The sequence below is a fragment of the Pteropus vampyrus genome, unplaced genomic scaffold (genome assembly GCF_000151845.1).
Source record: "Pteropus vampyrus isolate Shadow unplaced genomic scaffold, Pvam_2.0 Scaffold56, whole genome shotgun sequence".
NCBI classification, from domain to species: domain Eukaryota; kingdom Metazoa; phylum Chordata; class Mammalia; order Chiroptera; family Pteropodidae; genus Pteropus; species Pteropus vampyrus.
This window is the reverse complement of record NW_011888837.1, coordinates 2,037,144-2,052,516: the sequence shown is the minus strand read 5'-3', so window position 1 is coordinate 2,052,516 and position 15,373 is coordinate 2,037,144. Positions and strand designations below refer to the sequence as shown.

The 15,373-nt window shown below is 34.2% G+C and overlaps 1 protein-coding gene across 5 annotated transcripts in view; it reads left to right on the top strand.

Annotated features, from left to right (window-relative positions):
- The window catches only part of ANKRD17 (ankyrin repeat domain 17), a 149,697-nt gene extending 134,547 nt beyond the window's left edge, over positions 1 to 15,150 (top strand). For all 5 annotated transcript variants that reach the window (XM_011360518.2, XM_011360522.2, XM_011360521.2 and 2 more), the window contains 6 exons: positions 186 to 1,819; positions 5,307 to 5,504; positions 11,598 to 11,846; positions 12,353 to 12,531; positions 12,922 to 13,086; positions 13,748 to 15,150. In XM_011360518.2, the coding sequence (XP_011358820.1) occupies positions 186 to 1,819; positions 5,307 to 5,504; positions 11,598 to 11,846; positions 12,353 to 12,531; positions 12,922 to 13,086; positions 13,748 to 13,807 (2,485 nt within the window). In that variant the 3' untranslated portion in view covers positions 13,808 to 15,150. The remainder of the gene's footprint in view (positions 1 to 185; positions 1,820 to 5,306; positions 5,505 to 11,597; positions 11,847 to 12,352; positions 12,532 to 12,921; positions 13,087 to 13,747) is intronic.
- Positions 15,151 to 15,373: the final 223 nt, after the last annotated feature.

Here is a 15,373-nt window from a genome sequence, read left to right as displayed (position 1 = left end):
ATAGTAGTATGTTGGGACAGTTTATGGCTTTGTTTGCAGAATAACTCAAGAGTAGTCAGAAAATTGCTGCTTAACTTTCTTTATTCTCTGTATGTATGTATGTATGTGCACACACGAATGAATTTAGGCTTTACATATTGAAAAGTAGAGGAGGTTGGACCTAATTTTTTTTTGTCAACTTGTAGGGGTGGCACTGAATCAACAAGACAAGCAACTCAGTTGATCAATGCTCTGATCAAGGATCCAGACAAAGAGATTGATGAACTTATTCCAAAGAATCGTTTGAAAAGCTCCTCAGCAAATTCCAAAATAGGGTCATCAGCACCTACCACCACTGCTGCTAACAGTTCTTTAATGGGAATTAAAATGACGACTGTAGCTCTGTCATCAACATCTCAAACTGCCACAGCACTCACTGTGCCTGCAATTTCTTCTGCATCTACTCACAAAACCATTAAGAACCCAGTGAATAATGTGAGGCCTGGTTTTCCAGTTTCTCTTCCATTAGCATATCCTCCTCCACAATTTGCACATGCTTTGCTTGCTGCTCAGACTTTCCAGCAGATCCGTCCACCAAGGTTGCCCATGACCCACTTTGGAGGTACTTTTCCACCAGCTCAATCCACTTGGGGTCCTTTTCCTGTCAGGCCTTTGAGCCCTGCCAGAGCTACTAACTCGCCTAAGCCTCACATGGTGCCTCGCCATAGCAATCAGAATAGCAGTGGTTCTCAGGTGAATTCAGCAGGTTCTTTAACTTCAAGTCCAACAACTACAACCAGTTCATCAGCTTCAACGGTGCCTGGTACATCTACAAATGGCAGTCCAAGTTCACCTTCCGTCAGAAGGCAGCTTTTTGTCACAGTTGTGAAGACATCCAATGCCACCACAACAACAGTCACAACTACAGCAAGCAACAACAGCACTGCACCCACAAATGCCACATATCCTATGCCTACTGCCAAAGAACACTACCCAGTATCATCCCCATCTTCCCCATCACCACCAGCCCAGCCAGGAGGGGTTTCTAGAAACAGCCCTTTGGATTGTGGAACAGCATCTCCAAATAAAGGGGCATCTTCCTCTGAACAGGAAGCAAGTAGTCCACCAGTAGTAGAAACAGCAAATAGTAGACCTTCAAACAGCAGCAGTTCTTCTGGGAGTTCATCAGTTCATTCTACTCAGCAACAACCTCCGGGGTCTGTTTCTCAGGAGCCAAGACCACCTCTTCAGCAGTCTCAGGTTCCTCCCCCGGAAGTTAGAATGACTGTTCCTCCATTAGCAACAACAAGTTCTGCTCCAGCGGCAGTGCCTTCTGCTGCCCCAGTGACTTACCCTATGCCTCAGGCACAAATGGGATGCTCCCAGCCTGCTCCTAAAATGGAAACCCCTGCTATTAGACCACCCTCTCATGGCACAACTGCCCCTCACAAGAATCCAGCTCCAGTGCAGAATTCATCTGTTGCAGTCCTCAATGTCAATCACATTAAAAGACCTCACAGTGTTCCCTCTTCTGTCCAGTTACCTTCGACCTTAAGTACACAAAGTGCTTGTCAAAATTCAGTACATCCAGCAAATAAGCCTATTGCTCCCAATTTCACTGCGCCCTTACCATTTGGGCCCTTTAGCACATTGTTTGAAAACAGCCCTACTCCTGCTCATGCTTTCTGGGGAGGATCTGTTGTTTCATCTCAGTCAACACCAGAATCTATGCTATCAGGAAAATCCTCATATTTGCCAAATTCAGATCCCTTACATCAATCTGATACTTCCAAAGCTCCAGGTTTTAGACCATTACAGAGACCTGCTCCAAGTCCCTCAGGTAAGTTTTTATTTTCTGACATTCTGTAGCTGCTTATTTACACAGTAATGTGAAAACTCTTGGTGGTTTTCTAATATTTTTACTCTGACCGGACCAGATAGAGATTGTTGCGTTCAGTTAACTTAAATGTGTTTGTATTAGGTGCGTTTAGAATGGTGTTACATTTTTTAAATCTTTTTAGAAGCTACAGTGGATTTTATCTTGAATTTCCCATAAATAAATTTCTTTATTGGTATATTTTTCTCTCTCCAAATAAAAAAGTTCTTTTATGTTTTAATTTAATAAGGTAACACCATCAAAAGTTTGCTTGTATTTCAAATAAAATATTAACAGATTTTTAAAATTTGATTTCATTTCTGATTTTTAGTTTTAAAAGAATGAGAAAAATGTACAATTGCATAGTTTAATAGCTTAGCCACTAACCATGTGTTCTGTTTAAATTAAAATTAAACAGAATTAAAGATTTATCTTTATCAAGCTGGCCATATTTCTTTTTATCTTTTTTTTTTTTCAGTTTTATTGAGCTATAATTGATATATATCGCTGTTTAAGATGTATAGCACAATGGTTTGACCTACCTATATTGTGAATTGATTACTGCAGTAAGTATAGTTAGCATACATTATTTCATATATATAAGATCAAAAGAAAAACCAAAAGAAGAAAAAAAGTTACTTTTCCTTGTGATGAGAACTCTTAGGATTTACTCTCTCTTAACAACTTTTGTATATATTATATAGCATTGGTAACCATAGCCATCGTGTTGTATACTACATCCCTGGTACTTCTTTATCCTGTACTGGAAATTTGTACCTTTGACCACCTTCTTCCATTTCCCTCTACTCATATCTCTGCCCCCCAAAATTTGCTCTCATTTCCTATGAATGACTTTATGTTTAGATTCCACATAGAAATGAGATTCACTGTATTTGTCTTTCTCTGTCTGATTTTTTTCACTTGGTATAGTGCCCTCAAGGTCCATCCATTGTAAAGAATTTAGCTCTGAACATGGGAGTGCAGACATCTTTTTGAGTTGGTGTGTTTTTTTTCTTTGGATTTATCCCCAGAAATGGAATTGCTCAATCTATTTGGTATTTCTAGTTTTAATTTTTTTTAGGATCCTTCATACAGTTTTCTATAGCAGCTGTTAATTGACCATATTTCAAGTGTTTAATAAGCATATATGGCTAGTGGCTACCATATTGAACAGCACAGATATCAAACACATTATCATAGAAAGTTCTGTTAGACAATGCTGATATTTGTAGAGTATCTTAAGATCTCTCGGTTGTGGGTGATTGCTCTTTTTTAACTATTTACTTGAAATATTTTTAGATTTATGGAAGAGTTACTCTAATTTATTCCAGCTTCCCCTAATGTAAATGCCTTACATGATAACATTTATTAATATTTGTACAGTATATTTAAACTGCAGACTTTATTCAGATTTCACAAATTTTATCAATAATCTTTTTCTGTTGCGGTGTCCAATCCAAGATATCAGGTTGCATTTAGAGCTTTGTGTTTTAATATGAACATTTCAAGCAATTAAAGATAATCCACAGGTAGACAGACTATGGTCCATGGGCCAAATAATGGCTCTTGTTTAACATTTGTAATCTTTTAAAATTGAGAAATGACTTTGTGCAAGATTTTTTTAAATGTTTTTTTAAAAAAATTTTTAAAGAATAATATTTTTAAAGAATAATAATAAAAAATAGGAAATTCATATTTCAGTGTTCATAAAGTTTTATTGAAACAGCTGTGCTCATTCATTATTATGTTATAGCTGCTTTTCATGCTCTAATGACAGCCTAAAAATATTTACTGTTTAGCCTTTTACAGAAAGGTAGCCTAATCTGTTATTAAATATATGACATTCTCGGACAAAAAAATTTTAATTTAATGGAAACTGTATATTTTTACATATTTCTATAACAGGTAACTACAATGTAATGAACATTGTCAGTAAACATTTTTTGCTGGGCGTTGATTGAAGTATTTATGTGTACTTTAACAATTTCTCTTGTATTAGAACAATAGAATATAATTTGATTTTAAAAGATCATATACTAATGCATTAGAAATGCTTTTATATTTCATTTCACTTTTCAAAAAATGCGAAATCTAAGTAATGTGTTGAGAAAGACTAAAATTAACATTTAGAGGAAAAAAAATTCTTTGTGGAAAGATATAGAAAAAGGACCAGCTTTATAAGGAAGGTGAGGTTTTTGAGGTGTATGGTTGATAAGAGCCAAAATTAGTATTGTACTTTAACTTGAGAGTCCATCAGAATAGAATTTATTAGATTCGGGTCAAAACAGACATGTTTGCCTTAACAGCTGTACCACTATTACTATACCCAAGAAAATTAAATTAATTCAGTAATAGCACTCAGTATGCAGTACCATCATCCCTATTATATCCATTATGCCTATGTGTTTTCATTGTTTTCCTTTTGATCCAAGATCAAATCAAGGTTCACACATTGTTTTTGACTGTTATGTCTCTTTGGTCTCCCCCAATCTAAAACATCTTACCACCTTCTGTTGTTCTTCTTGACATTGAATCCTTTGAAGAGTCTAATTGTCTTGAAGAATGTCTCATATTTCAGATTCATCTGTTTCTTTATACATTCAGGTCAGACATTTCTGGCAGGAACATCAGGTGATGTTTTGAACTTCACACTGCATTACATCAGGAGGCACTCAATGACAAGTTGTCCCACTGTTGGCTGTGGAAAGTATGGCCACTTAATTAAGGTGCCATTCATCAGATCTCTCCATTGTAAAAATATAACTACAGCCTTTTCTTTTTCTCCTATAGTTTTTTTTTTTTTAAGACCTCATTAATTTTTTTATAGCACTTTGCGTTCATAGCAAAATCGAGAGAAAAGTACAGAGATTTCCCATATACCCCTTGTCCACACATAGGATTAGCCTTCTCCATCAACATCCCCCACCAGAGTGGTCATTGTTACAATTGATAAAAGCACATTAACACATTCTTTTCAAAGTCCATAGTTTACATTAGGGTTCACTTTTGGTAGTGTTCATTCCATGGATTTGAACAAATGTATAATGACATGTATCTACCATTGTAGTATGATACAGTATTTTCAGTCTATTAAAAATCTTCTATGCTTTACCTATTTATCTTTCTCTCCCTCTTAAGTTTTTAAAGATAACATTTTTATATAACTCCTTGCCCATTAAACCTACTTAAATCTACATGTATTCTATAACTAATAAAATGTCAAATGTTAAAATTATGTTTTCCTTGATATTTATTCCTTTTTTATGATTATCTTTATAAAACAAAGGGGAAAATGATGAGTCAGTGGACTGGAAGATGTAAGTGAGGAAACATTTTTTTAATCTAAAATTTTTTTGGATATATTAGAAACTTCTTGGAATTTTAATTTTTCAAATTATTTCTCCTGGGATGGGGTAACTGTTACAAATTATGATTATATTCTACATTATAGGTATTGTCAATATGGACTCGCCATATGGTTCTGTAACACCTTCTTCTACACATTTGGGAAACTTTGCCTCAAACCTTTCAGGAGGTCAAATGTATGGACCTGGGGCACCCCTTGGAGGAGCACCCGCAGCTGCTAACTTTAACAGACAACATTTTTCCCCACTTAATTTGTTGACCCCGTGTTCATCAGCATCAAATGGTGAGTAATATACACTGTGATTCTATAAGAAGAGTTTGTGTGTATGTTTTCTTAAGAACAAAAGGATTTAAGTTTTTCATAGTCCAGAATGGTTAACTTTTAAACCTTATCATAATTTTAATACTATAAAAATGTAATTTGTATTCATGGTAATCTTCATGAAATCGGGAAGAATTTCAGTAGAATTTCCAGGTTTATAAATTTTTTAAATCAACCTCAGTTATATCAAAACCTAGAATATCTTATTGACATTTATTTCAAAAAGGGACTTTTTTAAGAAAAAAATCTAACCTTATTGTACTGCCTATTAATTTATATTGACTTTTAGTTTTATTTGAGAATAAAACTCAACCTCATTTCACAGGAAAGATTTCTGACCTCAAAAGTATAAATATCACATGTTTTTTGTCCATCTTTAAACATCATTTACTATATAAGTAGCAAAACTGATTTCACATTATCAGATATGTGTTTTTAACTGTAGTTAGACTCTGAAAGCAGTGATTAGATTTTTACTAAGGAAGATCAGTCATAAATAGGGAATTCAATTCATGTTAAGAGAATTCTGTTAGTAATGTTATTGTGTTTTTTCTGTTTGTGGTTTTCATTTTTTTTCGTGTTGGAATAAAGACGTCAAATTGCTTTCTCCTTGAGGAAATTATAATAAGCATCCATATTGGTTAACTGAATGAAAGAATATAATTTTTTTTTTTATATTTGAGAGATGCATAACAAAGTATATTGTCAGTTAAAGCATAAAGTTGTACCCTGTAGAGAATTTACATGCTGTATAGTTTTTCTTATGTTTGTCAAATAACAAGGACCTTCACATAAAAGAATATCAGTGATCTTTACACAGATATCCTTGAATGAGAAGAAATGGTTTAAGAAAGGATTCTAAGTGATTGTGATAGAAACATTCCAGAAATAATGTAAGAAGTAGGCAAAAATTTTCAGTTCTACTTAACACATTTGTGTTTTTAGTAATATTATGGATAAGCAATTCTAAAACTGTGGGATATACTGGAAGACTGAGCAAATGAATATATAAGATTTTGATTATGTTGTGATCTGGGGTTCTTACTGTAAGGAGACAAATGTGGAATGGGGTAAGGCAAGGAAAACCACATGGAATTGGATTGGAATTAGGGGATCAGTGCGAACTCATGATTTTTAAATTACTTATGTATTGGATTGAATTATATAAATTGTCATGTTTTCCCCCAGCTCTGTCTACTGAAAGGGCCTAGAAGCAATGACTCTTAAGTAGAAGTGAACATGTCCAGTGTCCAGATATTTCTGTTCAGTATTTTTGTTCACTAAAAGAAGCTGGAGCTTCTTGGAGAAACAGTTGATTTGCGAGCCAAGGCTAGAAAATTGTAAGGGGAGCCTGCAAAGTTTTATAGTGTCAGAAAGTTATTAAATGCTCAGAATGATGGGGATTTGTCAGAAGGACATAGGAAACTGCTTGAAGGGGCTCCTACTGGCCAAATTCAGTATAATTTGACCATCAAAATGAATAATGGCAGCTCACTGGATAAAACAAGAATCTGTGAGTCCATAATGATTATAAATAAAATTTTAAAAGGGGGGAGAAGGGAATACTTCCTTACGGTATACTGACAACTCAGATGGACAAGGAATTATAGTCGTTTTCTAACTAACTCTTAGAGTGGTTGATTGAGGCAAGACCCTCATACTTTCACCTCTAATACTGAATTAACTAGTTTGCATTTTCTGTACCTAATATAAATATAAATATTGTTACTTTTTAATGACCATTTAGTTTGTATTGTCTCACTTTCACCTCTTCTCGGTAATTTGTTCACATGTAATTTGATGTAATTTTGCTTTTCCTTTTCTAATTAAAGAAATTATAATGTAAATGAACAGAAATTATAATAATTAGGTTCTTTCCCTGGGACACAGTATTTTTCTTTAAAAAAAAATAAAAGCAAACAAAGAATCCTTTCTCGAAGCCCTAGTACAACAGATTGGTGATGCCTAAGAACCTTCTGCAGAGATCACCTGAGAGCTTATCCTACCCAAACCTAAGATCTATCCTAAAGAACTCTCAACCAGTCCATGCATTGATTGCTTATCACTGGCTCTGGTCTTTGAGTTACAATCCTTGGCAAGTTTAGTCAATGGGCCATTTTGACATGCAATCTTATAAAATGTTGTCAGATCAAAAAGCAATAAAGCTTTACAATTTTGAAAGAAGCTAATTTTACATTCAGTACACGTTTACATGCATGTGTAGTTGAAATAATACATTTACAAAACAATACTTAATCCTTACAATGTATGTTGCACAATGGTATTTTCTATTCTGTTTTCTTTAAGCTTTAAAAAGATTTTTTTTGCTGGTCATGACCAACCACATTCATTTCATGATCTACTGTCATTTAATAAACATTGAAGCATGAAGAAAATACACAAAAAGTGCAGGAGCACTGTTTTGATTTGTAAGTCACATTGATCTTTTAATTTGAATTCAGGACCCTGTTGTCATTTCAAAACTGAAGTGGATTTACCATGAAGCCAGTGAAGCTTCAGCTTCAGATTACCTCATTTGCAAGGGGCCCTGCCAAGGTCCTGTACCCAATTGTGTATTTGTAATTTTGTATTCTTTTTCTTAAAAGGGTTCCCCAAATTGTATAAGGCCTCACAAAACTTTTAAAACCTATTTTTTCTCTAGTATGTAAGATGGCATGTTTTAAAACATGTCTCTTAATTAGATTTTGCTTTTCTTTTTCTAATTAAAGAAATTATAATGTAAATGAAAAGAAATTATAATAATTAGGTTCTTTCCATGGTAAGGAATATAGACCCACCCAAGGAATCTCAAGGAAAATGGTGTTTACTTTAAGGCTATGGAAAGACATCTTCAGAACCATCCAGGATTTGGGAAAGCTGTTCTCTCCATCTCTATCTTTAAAGGATTTATGGTCTCTCACTCATGGTCTGTTTCTTTTTAGTCTCTTCTGTTTACTCTGTTTACACCTAGGCTTCTTCATAATCTTTTACATGGTCCTCAAAGATTCAATTCATAGTTAATTAAACCTGTTTTTCTCTGTTTATCAATTGCAGCTTCCCTGAATGAGGAATATGATTTGTTCATCTAGTTAGGCCATGTCAGTCATAGATTGCTGGCTAACCTGAAATTGATCATTCTTCAGTCAAATGCCTGTCATTAGTCCAGTAAGCCTACAGGAAGGAAGCATAAAACAGTCAGGTGGTGATAAACACTATGACTAGTCAGGTGGCAGAATTTGTGAAGAGGGCAAATCTCTATTAAATAAGGCAGGTTAGCAGGCAAGCCTAGTTATTCTGTTTATTTAAACGGAGTGTGGAGGGTTGCTGTTATTTTGCTTTGCTTTTGTTTTTGGAAGGACACAGGAACAGAAAGAGAAACTAGATCTGACACAGAGGTTAGGGCAAGCTTCCAGTGGTGAGTCTAGGAGGAAGGTAGGATTCATTCGTTCATCCATCCTTCTGTCCATCCTGCCTGCCTGCCTTCCATCCTTGATTCCTTCCTACCTGCTACGTTTGACTATGTCTTGGTGTTAGTTGTTCTGGATTGATTTTTCTTGAGCATATAATTTGCCCTTCCAATATATAGTTTAAAAAATAATAAACAAAACTTTATTCCTTGTGTTCACACCATCTTATGTTCCATGTAGTTCAGTTTAGTCTTTTCTTGAGTCTTCTTTTATTTCTAATACTTTCTTGAGTTTTGTCATCTTGTTTCCAGTTTTAATAATTATGAATTAGCTATTCTTTATCTTTTTCTTTTCATTTCTTTTAACTAACTTCGGAATTTTAGGTTATAGTTTTCTGATGTGCCTTTGAAATATTAGGATATAGCTTTCTTTGGCATGCTTTTTATTATTTGCAAAATGTTATGGGTCCACATTTCTTTTAGTTCATATAATAGCTTTGTATGGAATTTGACTACAATTCTATTCTGTTTTGCAGATTTAAATGAAATGAGTTTTCCTAAATTTTTAGAAGGGATAAAGTGGATCAGGATATCTTTTCTAGTTTAAAGACTCTAGAATTCCCTCTACCCAATCTGCCCTACTCTTGACTGGCTCTTCTCTATGCTGCTTTTGTCCTTTTCCTGCTTAGTTTGGAATCTGTTCCTAGAAGTTTCTTATTGGTGTGGGGCTTTCTAGAAAGAGGCTCTGGCAGGTTCTTAGAGCAGTGGTTTCCAACCTTTTCGGCACCAGGGACCAGTGCTCCTATGAGAATCTAATGCCTTGATGATCTGAGGTGGAGCTGAGGTGATGATGCTAGCAGTGGGGAGCAGCTGCAAATATAGTTGAAGCTTTGCTAGTTCCCCTGCCACTTACCCTCTGCTGTGTGGCCCAGTTCCTTACAGGCCATGGACCAGTACCCATCCGGCCCAGAGTTCGTAGAGCTCATAATTGCTCTAGTTTCTTCAGACCTTATTGTGATGTGAATCCCTTACAATCATCCATGCATAGGCAGAACTCTCCCAGTTTCACTTGCTGTTCTTATATTGGCCTTCCCTGCTTTCCTTTTAGTACTTTTGACTCTTTTACAGTTCTCTTATCTCCTGTTCTTAGGTCTGGAGAATTGTTTCCTTCCATACAGATGCTGATATCACATGAGTCTTAAAGCTGTTGGTGATTTGTCCCTATTCAGTTGTATCTTTGGATTCATATGGATACCTTGTCTATTAGTTTTGTTATAGATGTTATCCATAGGCTTTTGGCTTTGCTAACTTAGTGGCTATGCTGCTGCCACCTTCCATCTTTGTAAAATTCCCTCTTATACCAGTGTAATTTTAAGGTGAAATTTAAAAATATAATTGCTTTAAAGACACATATGTTACTTTTCCATTTCATTATGATTTGTTAAAAGTAAGTTCTGTCAAGTGACGCTACTGGATCCATGACCACAAGATACATATTTCAGTTTTTCTTTAGAAGCTAATAGTTTTCTTGGTTTACTTTTATAAATAAGAAGCCCATGTTTCATGTTTTTGTTCCTCAATAATGTCAGTATTCATATAACAAATTATAATTTAATAAGTACTTTCACATTCATTCTTTTTAGTTAAAAGTCACTACAACTCATCGTAGGTGGTACTATCAATTTAACTGAAATAGACCTCTGTAAACACTAGTAAGATGGAACTGATCTCCATAGTACTTCCCAGTTCTGCTTGATTCTAAAATATATATCAGAAATCTTTTTAAAAACACATTCAGGCTAATAATATTACTGAATTTTTTTTGTCTTCCAAATTCCCTGAAAAGTACCTTGGGAAATAGAAGCATCATGCTTGTGTGTGCGCGCGCATGTTTGTGTGTGTGTGTGTAAACATAGGTCGGGGGGGGTGGGGAGATAGATAGATTTTGCAAGTTTATTAACTACCTGAATTGCTTTTGATTGGATAAATAGAGACACAAAATATAATAAAACAAAGTTGGGTAATAGGCATAGTTTTCTCTTGGTATTTTTTAAGCACATGAAAGTTCTGTGAAGTCCTGATTTAAAGAAACTTTTCTTTTTCCTTCAGCTAGCTCTTCCAGACTTGTTAGATACCTGAATCCCTTTGTTTTTGGTTTCATCATAACATACCAAGGGACAGGTGTTCCAAGGGAATACAGTTTGGGAATTTCCCATATGGGCATGGTTTTTCCCACCTTCATTTTGTTGTTGTCGGGGGTTTTTTTGTTTGTTTTTTTGTTTTTGTTTTTTTAATTTAAACATTGTCTTCTCATTGCTCTGGTGTTATATTTTACTCAGTGTCAAGGTATACTTATTTAAATATTAATTAGTTTAATGGTTTATTACATGTAGTATAGTTGCAGCATTCATATTTTCACATTCTGCTCTTATATAACTAAATGAAAAATTTGTGAGCTCGATTAAAAAATGACTACAAAGTTATAGAACTTTAACTGAATTTTAATATGTGTAACTTATTATTTAAGCATTTTCATATTTTTCTTTAGAATGCATATTTAAGGTATCTTTAGAATTTAAGAATTGGTGTTAGAACATTCCATGCCCTATAGGTGACATGTATACTATTTCAAAATATCTTTTCTCTAGATTCTCCTGTACAGTCAGTATCCTCTGGAGTTCGTGCACCTTCTCCTGCCCCATCTTCAGTACCTTTGGGATCAGAAAAGCCCAGCAATGTCTCTCAGGACAGAAAAGTTCCTGTCCCTATTGGGACTGAACGTTCTGCACGTATCAGGCAAACTGGAACTTCAGCTCCATCTGTTATTGGGAGTAATTTGTCCACATCAGTAGGGCATAGTGGCATCTGGTCCTTTGAAGGGATTGGTGGCAATCAAGGTATGATATGCTATCCTCCTTATAGGAAATTAACTTTATGCATTTAACAAAAGTATTATAAGCAGTATTTAACATTCATAGTCATTCTTAAAAGATGAATATTCGTACCTCTTTGTTTTGACTAATCACTTTAAGAGTTCAGAACAGTTTTTGTTCCCATGTGCTCTCTCATCGAATTTATCATTGCTTTTTAAAAATAGTCTAATGTAAACATGCATATTCTTTTCATTTCATATTAAAGAGATGCTAATGTTTCCTTTGGGGCTCTTTAGCTTTTTTCTTTTGTAACACAAGAGTATTTGGTTATTTTATTAGGGTATTATTATATCACTCTACCTACAAATATGGAAGCACTGCAGTAAATATATAAAAGTAGATTATTATTCTGAAGGAATACACAATTCAATGTGGGAAATATTAAGTAGAAATATATAAAATATATTATTTTGCTGTCTTCTGATTTAAATATCACCAATTTTGTTTTCTGCCTTTGTTTTTTTCCTCAGACAAAGTAGACTGGTGTAACCCTGGAATGGGAAATCCTATGATTCATAGGCCAATGTCTGATCCAGGAGTGTTTTCACAGCATCAAGCAATGGAGCGAGAGAGTACAGGAATTGTAACTCCTTCTGGTACATTCCATCAGCATGTTCCTGCAGGATACATGGACTTTCCTAAAGTTGGGGTAACGGTGATTTAAATAATATTTTCATTATTTCTAAATGTTTTTATTAGCTTTATTTCACTTTCAAGTGGATAAGCATTTGTGAAATGATGCTGGGGCTTTGGTCTACAATTGTAAGTCAAAATCTGGCTAAAATATAAATATAAGTCCTGATTTTGTCTCAGTTATTTACAGAAATGTTTTTTGATATAGTATATTTTGGATATAGTAGGCTTATGTATAATCTAATGCAAGAAGTTGTCATAAATGGAAAAAATGTTTATATTGCCCAGATAATACTTTTCCAAAATGAGGTGAAGTTTTAAATATCAATTTTAAGGTTATTGATTATATTGGGGAAAGTAAGCAGTGACTTGAGTGTGCATAATCTTTGTTTTCTCCTTTTTTAAGGGTATGCCTTTTTCTGTGTATGGGAATGCAATGATTCCTCCAGTAGCACCTATTCCGGATGGTGCTGGAGGACCCATATTTAATGGCCCTCATGCTGCAGACCCCTCTTGGAACTCCTTAATAAAGATGGTTTCAAGCTCCACAGAAAATAATGGCCCTCAAACGGTAAGGCTGATCATTCATTGAACATTTATTTAGTGTTTATGAGATACCAAGCAAATAGGATACAGATAAATCATGGTAGTAGAAGAGTTTGGTGAATTGGGCAGTTGAGGAAATTGAGAAAAATTTAATATAGCTGAAATATAGCAAAGGGATGTAGAAAATGGTACCAAAAGCAGTGTATATTCATTGGGCAACAGAAGATAAGTAAAAAGATTTTAAGTTGGAAAGCGTTGGACTGTAATTTTTTATACATCAGAATTTACTAGTATTGTGAAAAGGGCCATCTAGAGGTTATTTACTAAAAGTATCATGAATGTCAAAACAGTGTATAATTAGTTCACAGACATATTTTTATATTTTAGCTTATTTTGGTGTGTATTTAACAGATTTGACTCCTTTTCCTTCCACAGTCTTTATGTACTCAAGTAATGGTTTAAAAAAAATGACAACAGATCTTGAGGAATGAGAAGCAAGGAAACAACAGACAAAAGTGATTTATCATTGCTTTTCTTCATTGTTTCCAAGTATACTGCAAATTAAGTGAGATTTAGCTAGTTTAGTCCATAGATATTAAGAGTACTACCTAAGTTTTTAGGAGTTTTGTTTTAATCAAATATGTTTTAAATACGTATTTAATAAAATGCATGTTCTATATTGATAGGTGTGGACTGGACCTTGGGCACCTCATATGAACAGTGTGCATATGAACCAGCTTGGCTGATGAGGATCAGCTTGTTAGCCTGCAGATTCCTTTTCATTCAGAGGAAATCACAAGTGGCCGAAAAAAAATTTATGCTCCCAAATCATTCTACTGATGTGCTTGACTGAAGTGTGTAGGCTTTTTGCAGAAGAACTTACTAACTGACCTATTTTCTGTGAACATTTGTGACTGCCCATTCCCCATCATCATCTGTTTTTTCTTAGTTAGCATTTTTCTTATCATTTTTCTTTTTTTCTTTCCCTCTTCCCCTTTGGACCTAACTTTCTGTTGAAGCTGTTCTTTGGCTGGTTGGTTTTAGTACTGTAAACTGCTTCTGAGCAAACACGGAAATTTAGCAAAATTATGTAAACTTGATCCTGAAGTTTTAGAATGGCAAATAAATGTACAATTGTTTACATAACAGAAAAGGCTAAAGCAGAAAGTAAATTTCAATATGTCAGTATAGAGGCTCTACTTTATGTAGACTTAAATTAATGTGAGATATGTACCTTCATATTCAGAAATCTGGATGTTTCCTTCATACATTAAACTATTAATAAGCATAACTTTTCTGCTTGTGTAATTTAAGTATAAAGTAAAACAATGGGCATTATCAGTGGATGTTTCCCAACATTGGCTTTTTAAAGACCATATTACTCTCTTTTGTTTGCAGCAAGGCATGTTTAGAAGAAGAAATTTATCACTTTCCATGTCTTTTTATTACCTTGTCACACTTTTCAAACTAATAGACACTTTCTCTTCACTCTTTCTTCTTCTCACCTTACCACTAATACCAGTAAAATTCTCTTGCTGATCGTGAAATAATTTGTAAAGATTTTTACTGTAATGGCTGCTACAGAGACATGGAGCACCTTTATCACCACCTGTGGTTTCTTCTAACCATAAAATGTTTAGCCTTTTGGAGAATTTAAAAAGCTACCACTGGTTCCCAGTCAGCATATACAAGCTCTTAATATACTGTTTATTATTAAACAATTCAGTGTACTATTTTATATTGGATAATATTGATTCTTAACACTGGCTCTCCAGTCATCAAGAATCAACATAAAAATTCCAGTTTTCAGTAATTTAGTGGAAAGTATTTTTTCCCCCAATTTTAAAGGCTTCTTGTTCTCTACACTTGTATATTATCAGTGAAAAGGATCAACAGCTAACTTGGAGCAAGTAATAAAAGATGTTTTGCATTTGTCATGAAGACAATTTATGGTAGATATGAATACACAGATTACAAAATAAAGTTTCCATTTAACCTGTTTATATAAGATACAGGGCCACACTAAACTATTCAATGGGATTTATCTATTCCGTTCACTTGAAACAATAAACAATAACATATCCAAGAAGAATGTGTCCTACGCTGTCTCATATGGAAAAATAAATTATATGGTTGAAATGTAAAAGTAAGTATAAGTGATGTACATATCAATTTTTTTTTTTTTAATTAGACATAAATTCCACAGTGGTGAAACATAAACCAAAATACAGATAAATTACCTAGTGTTGACAATATTAATATGGTTCTTTGGCTGTTCAAGTAAATGAAATGATTTTTTTTTACTCTGATAG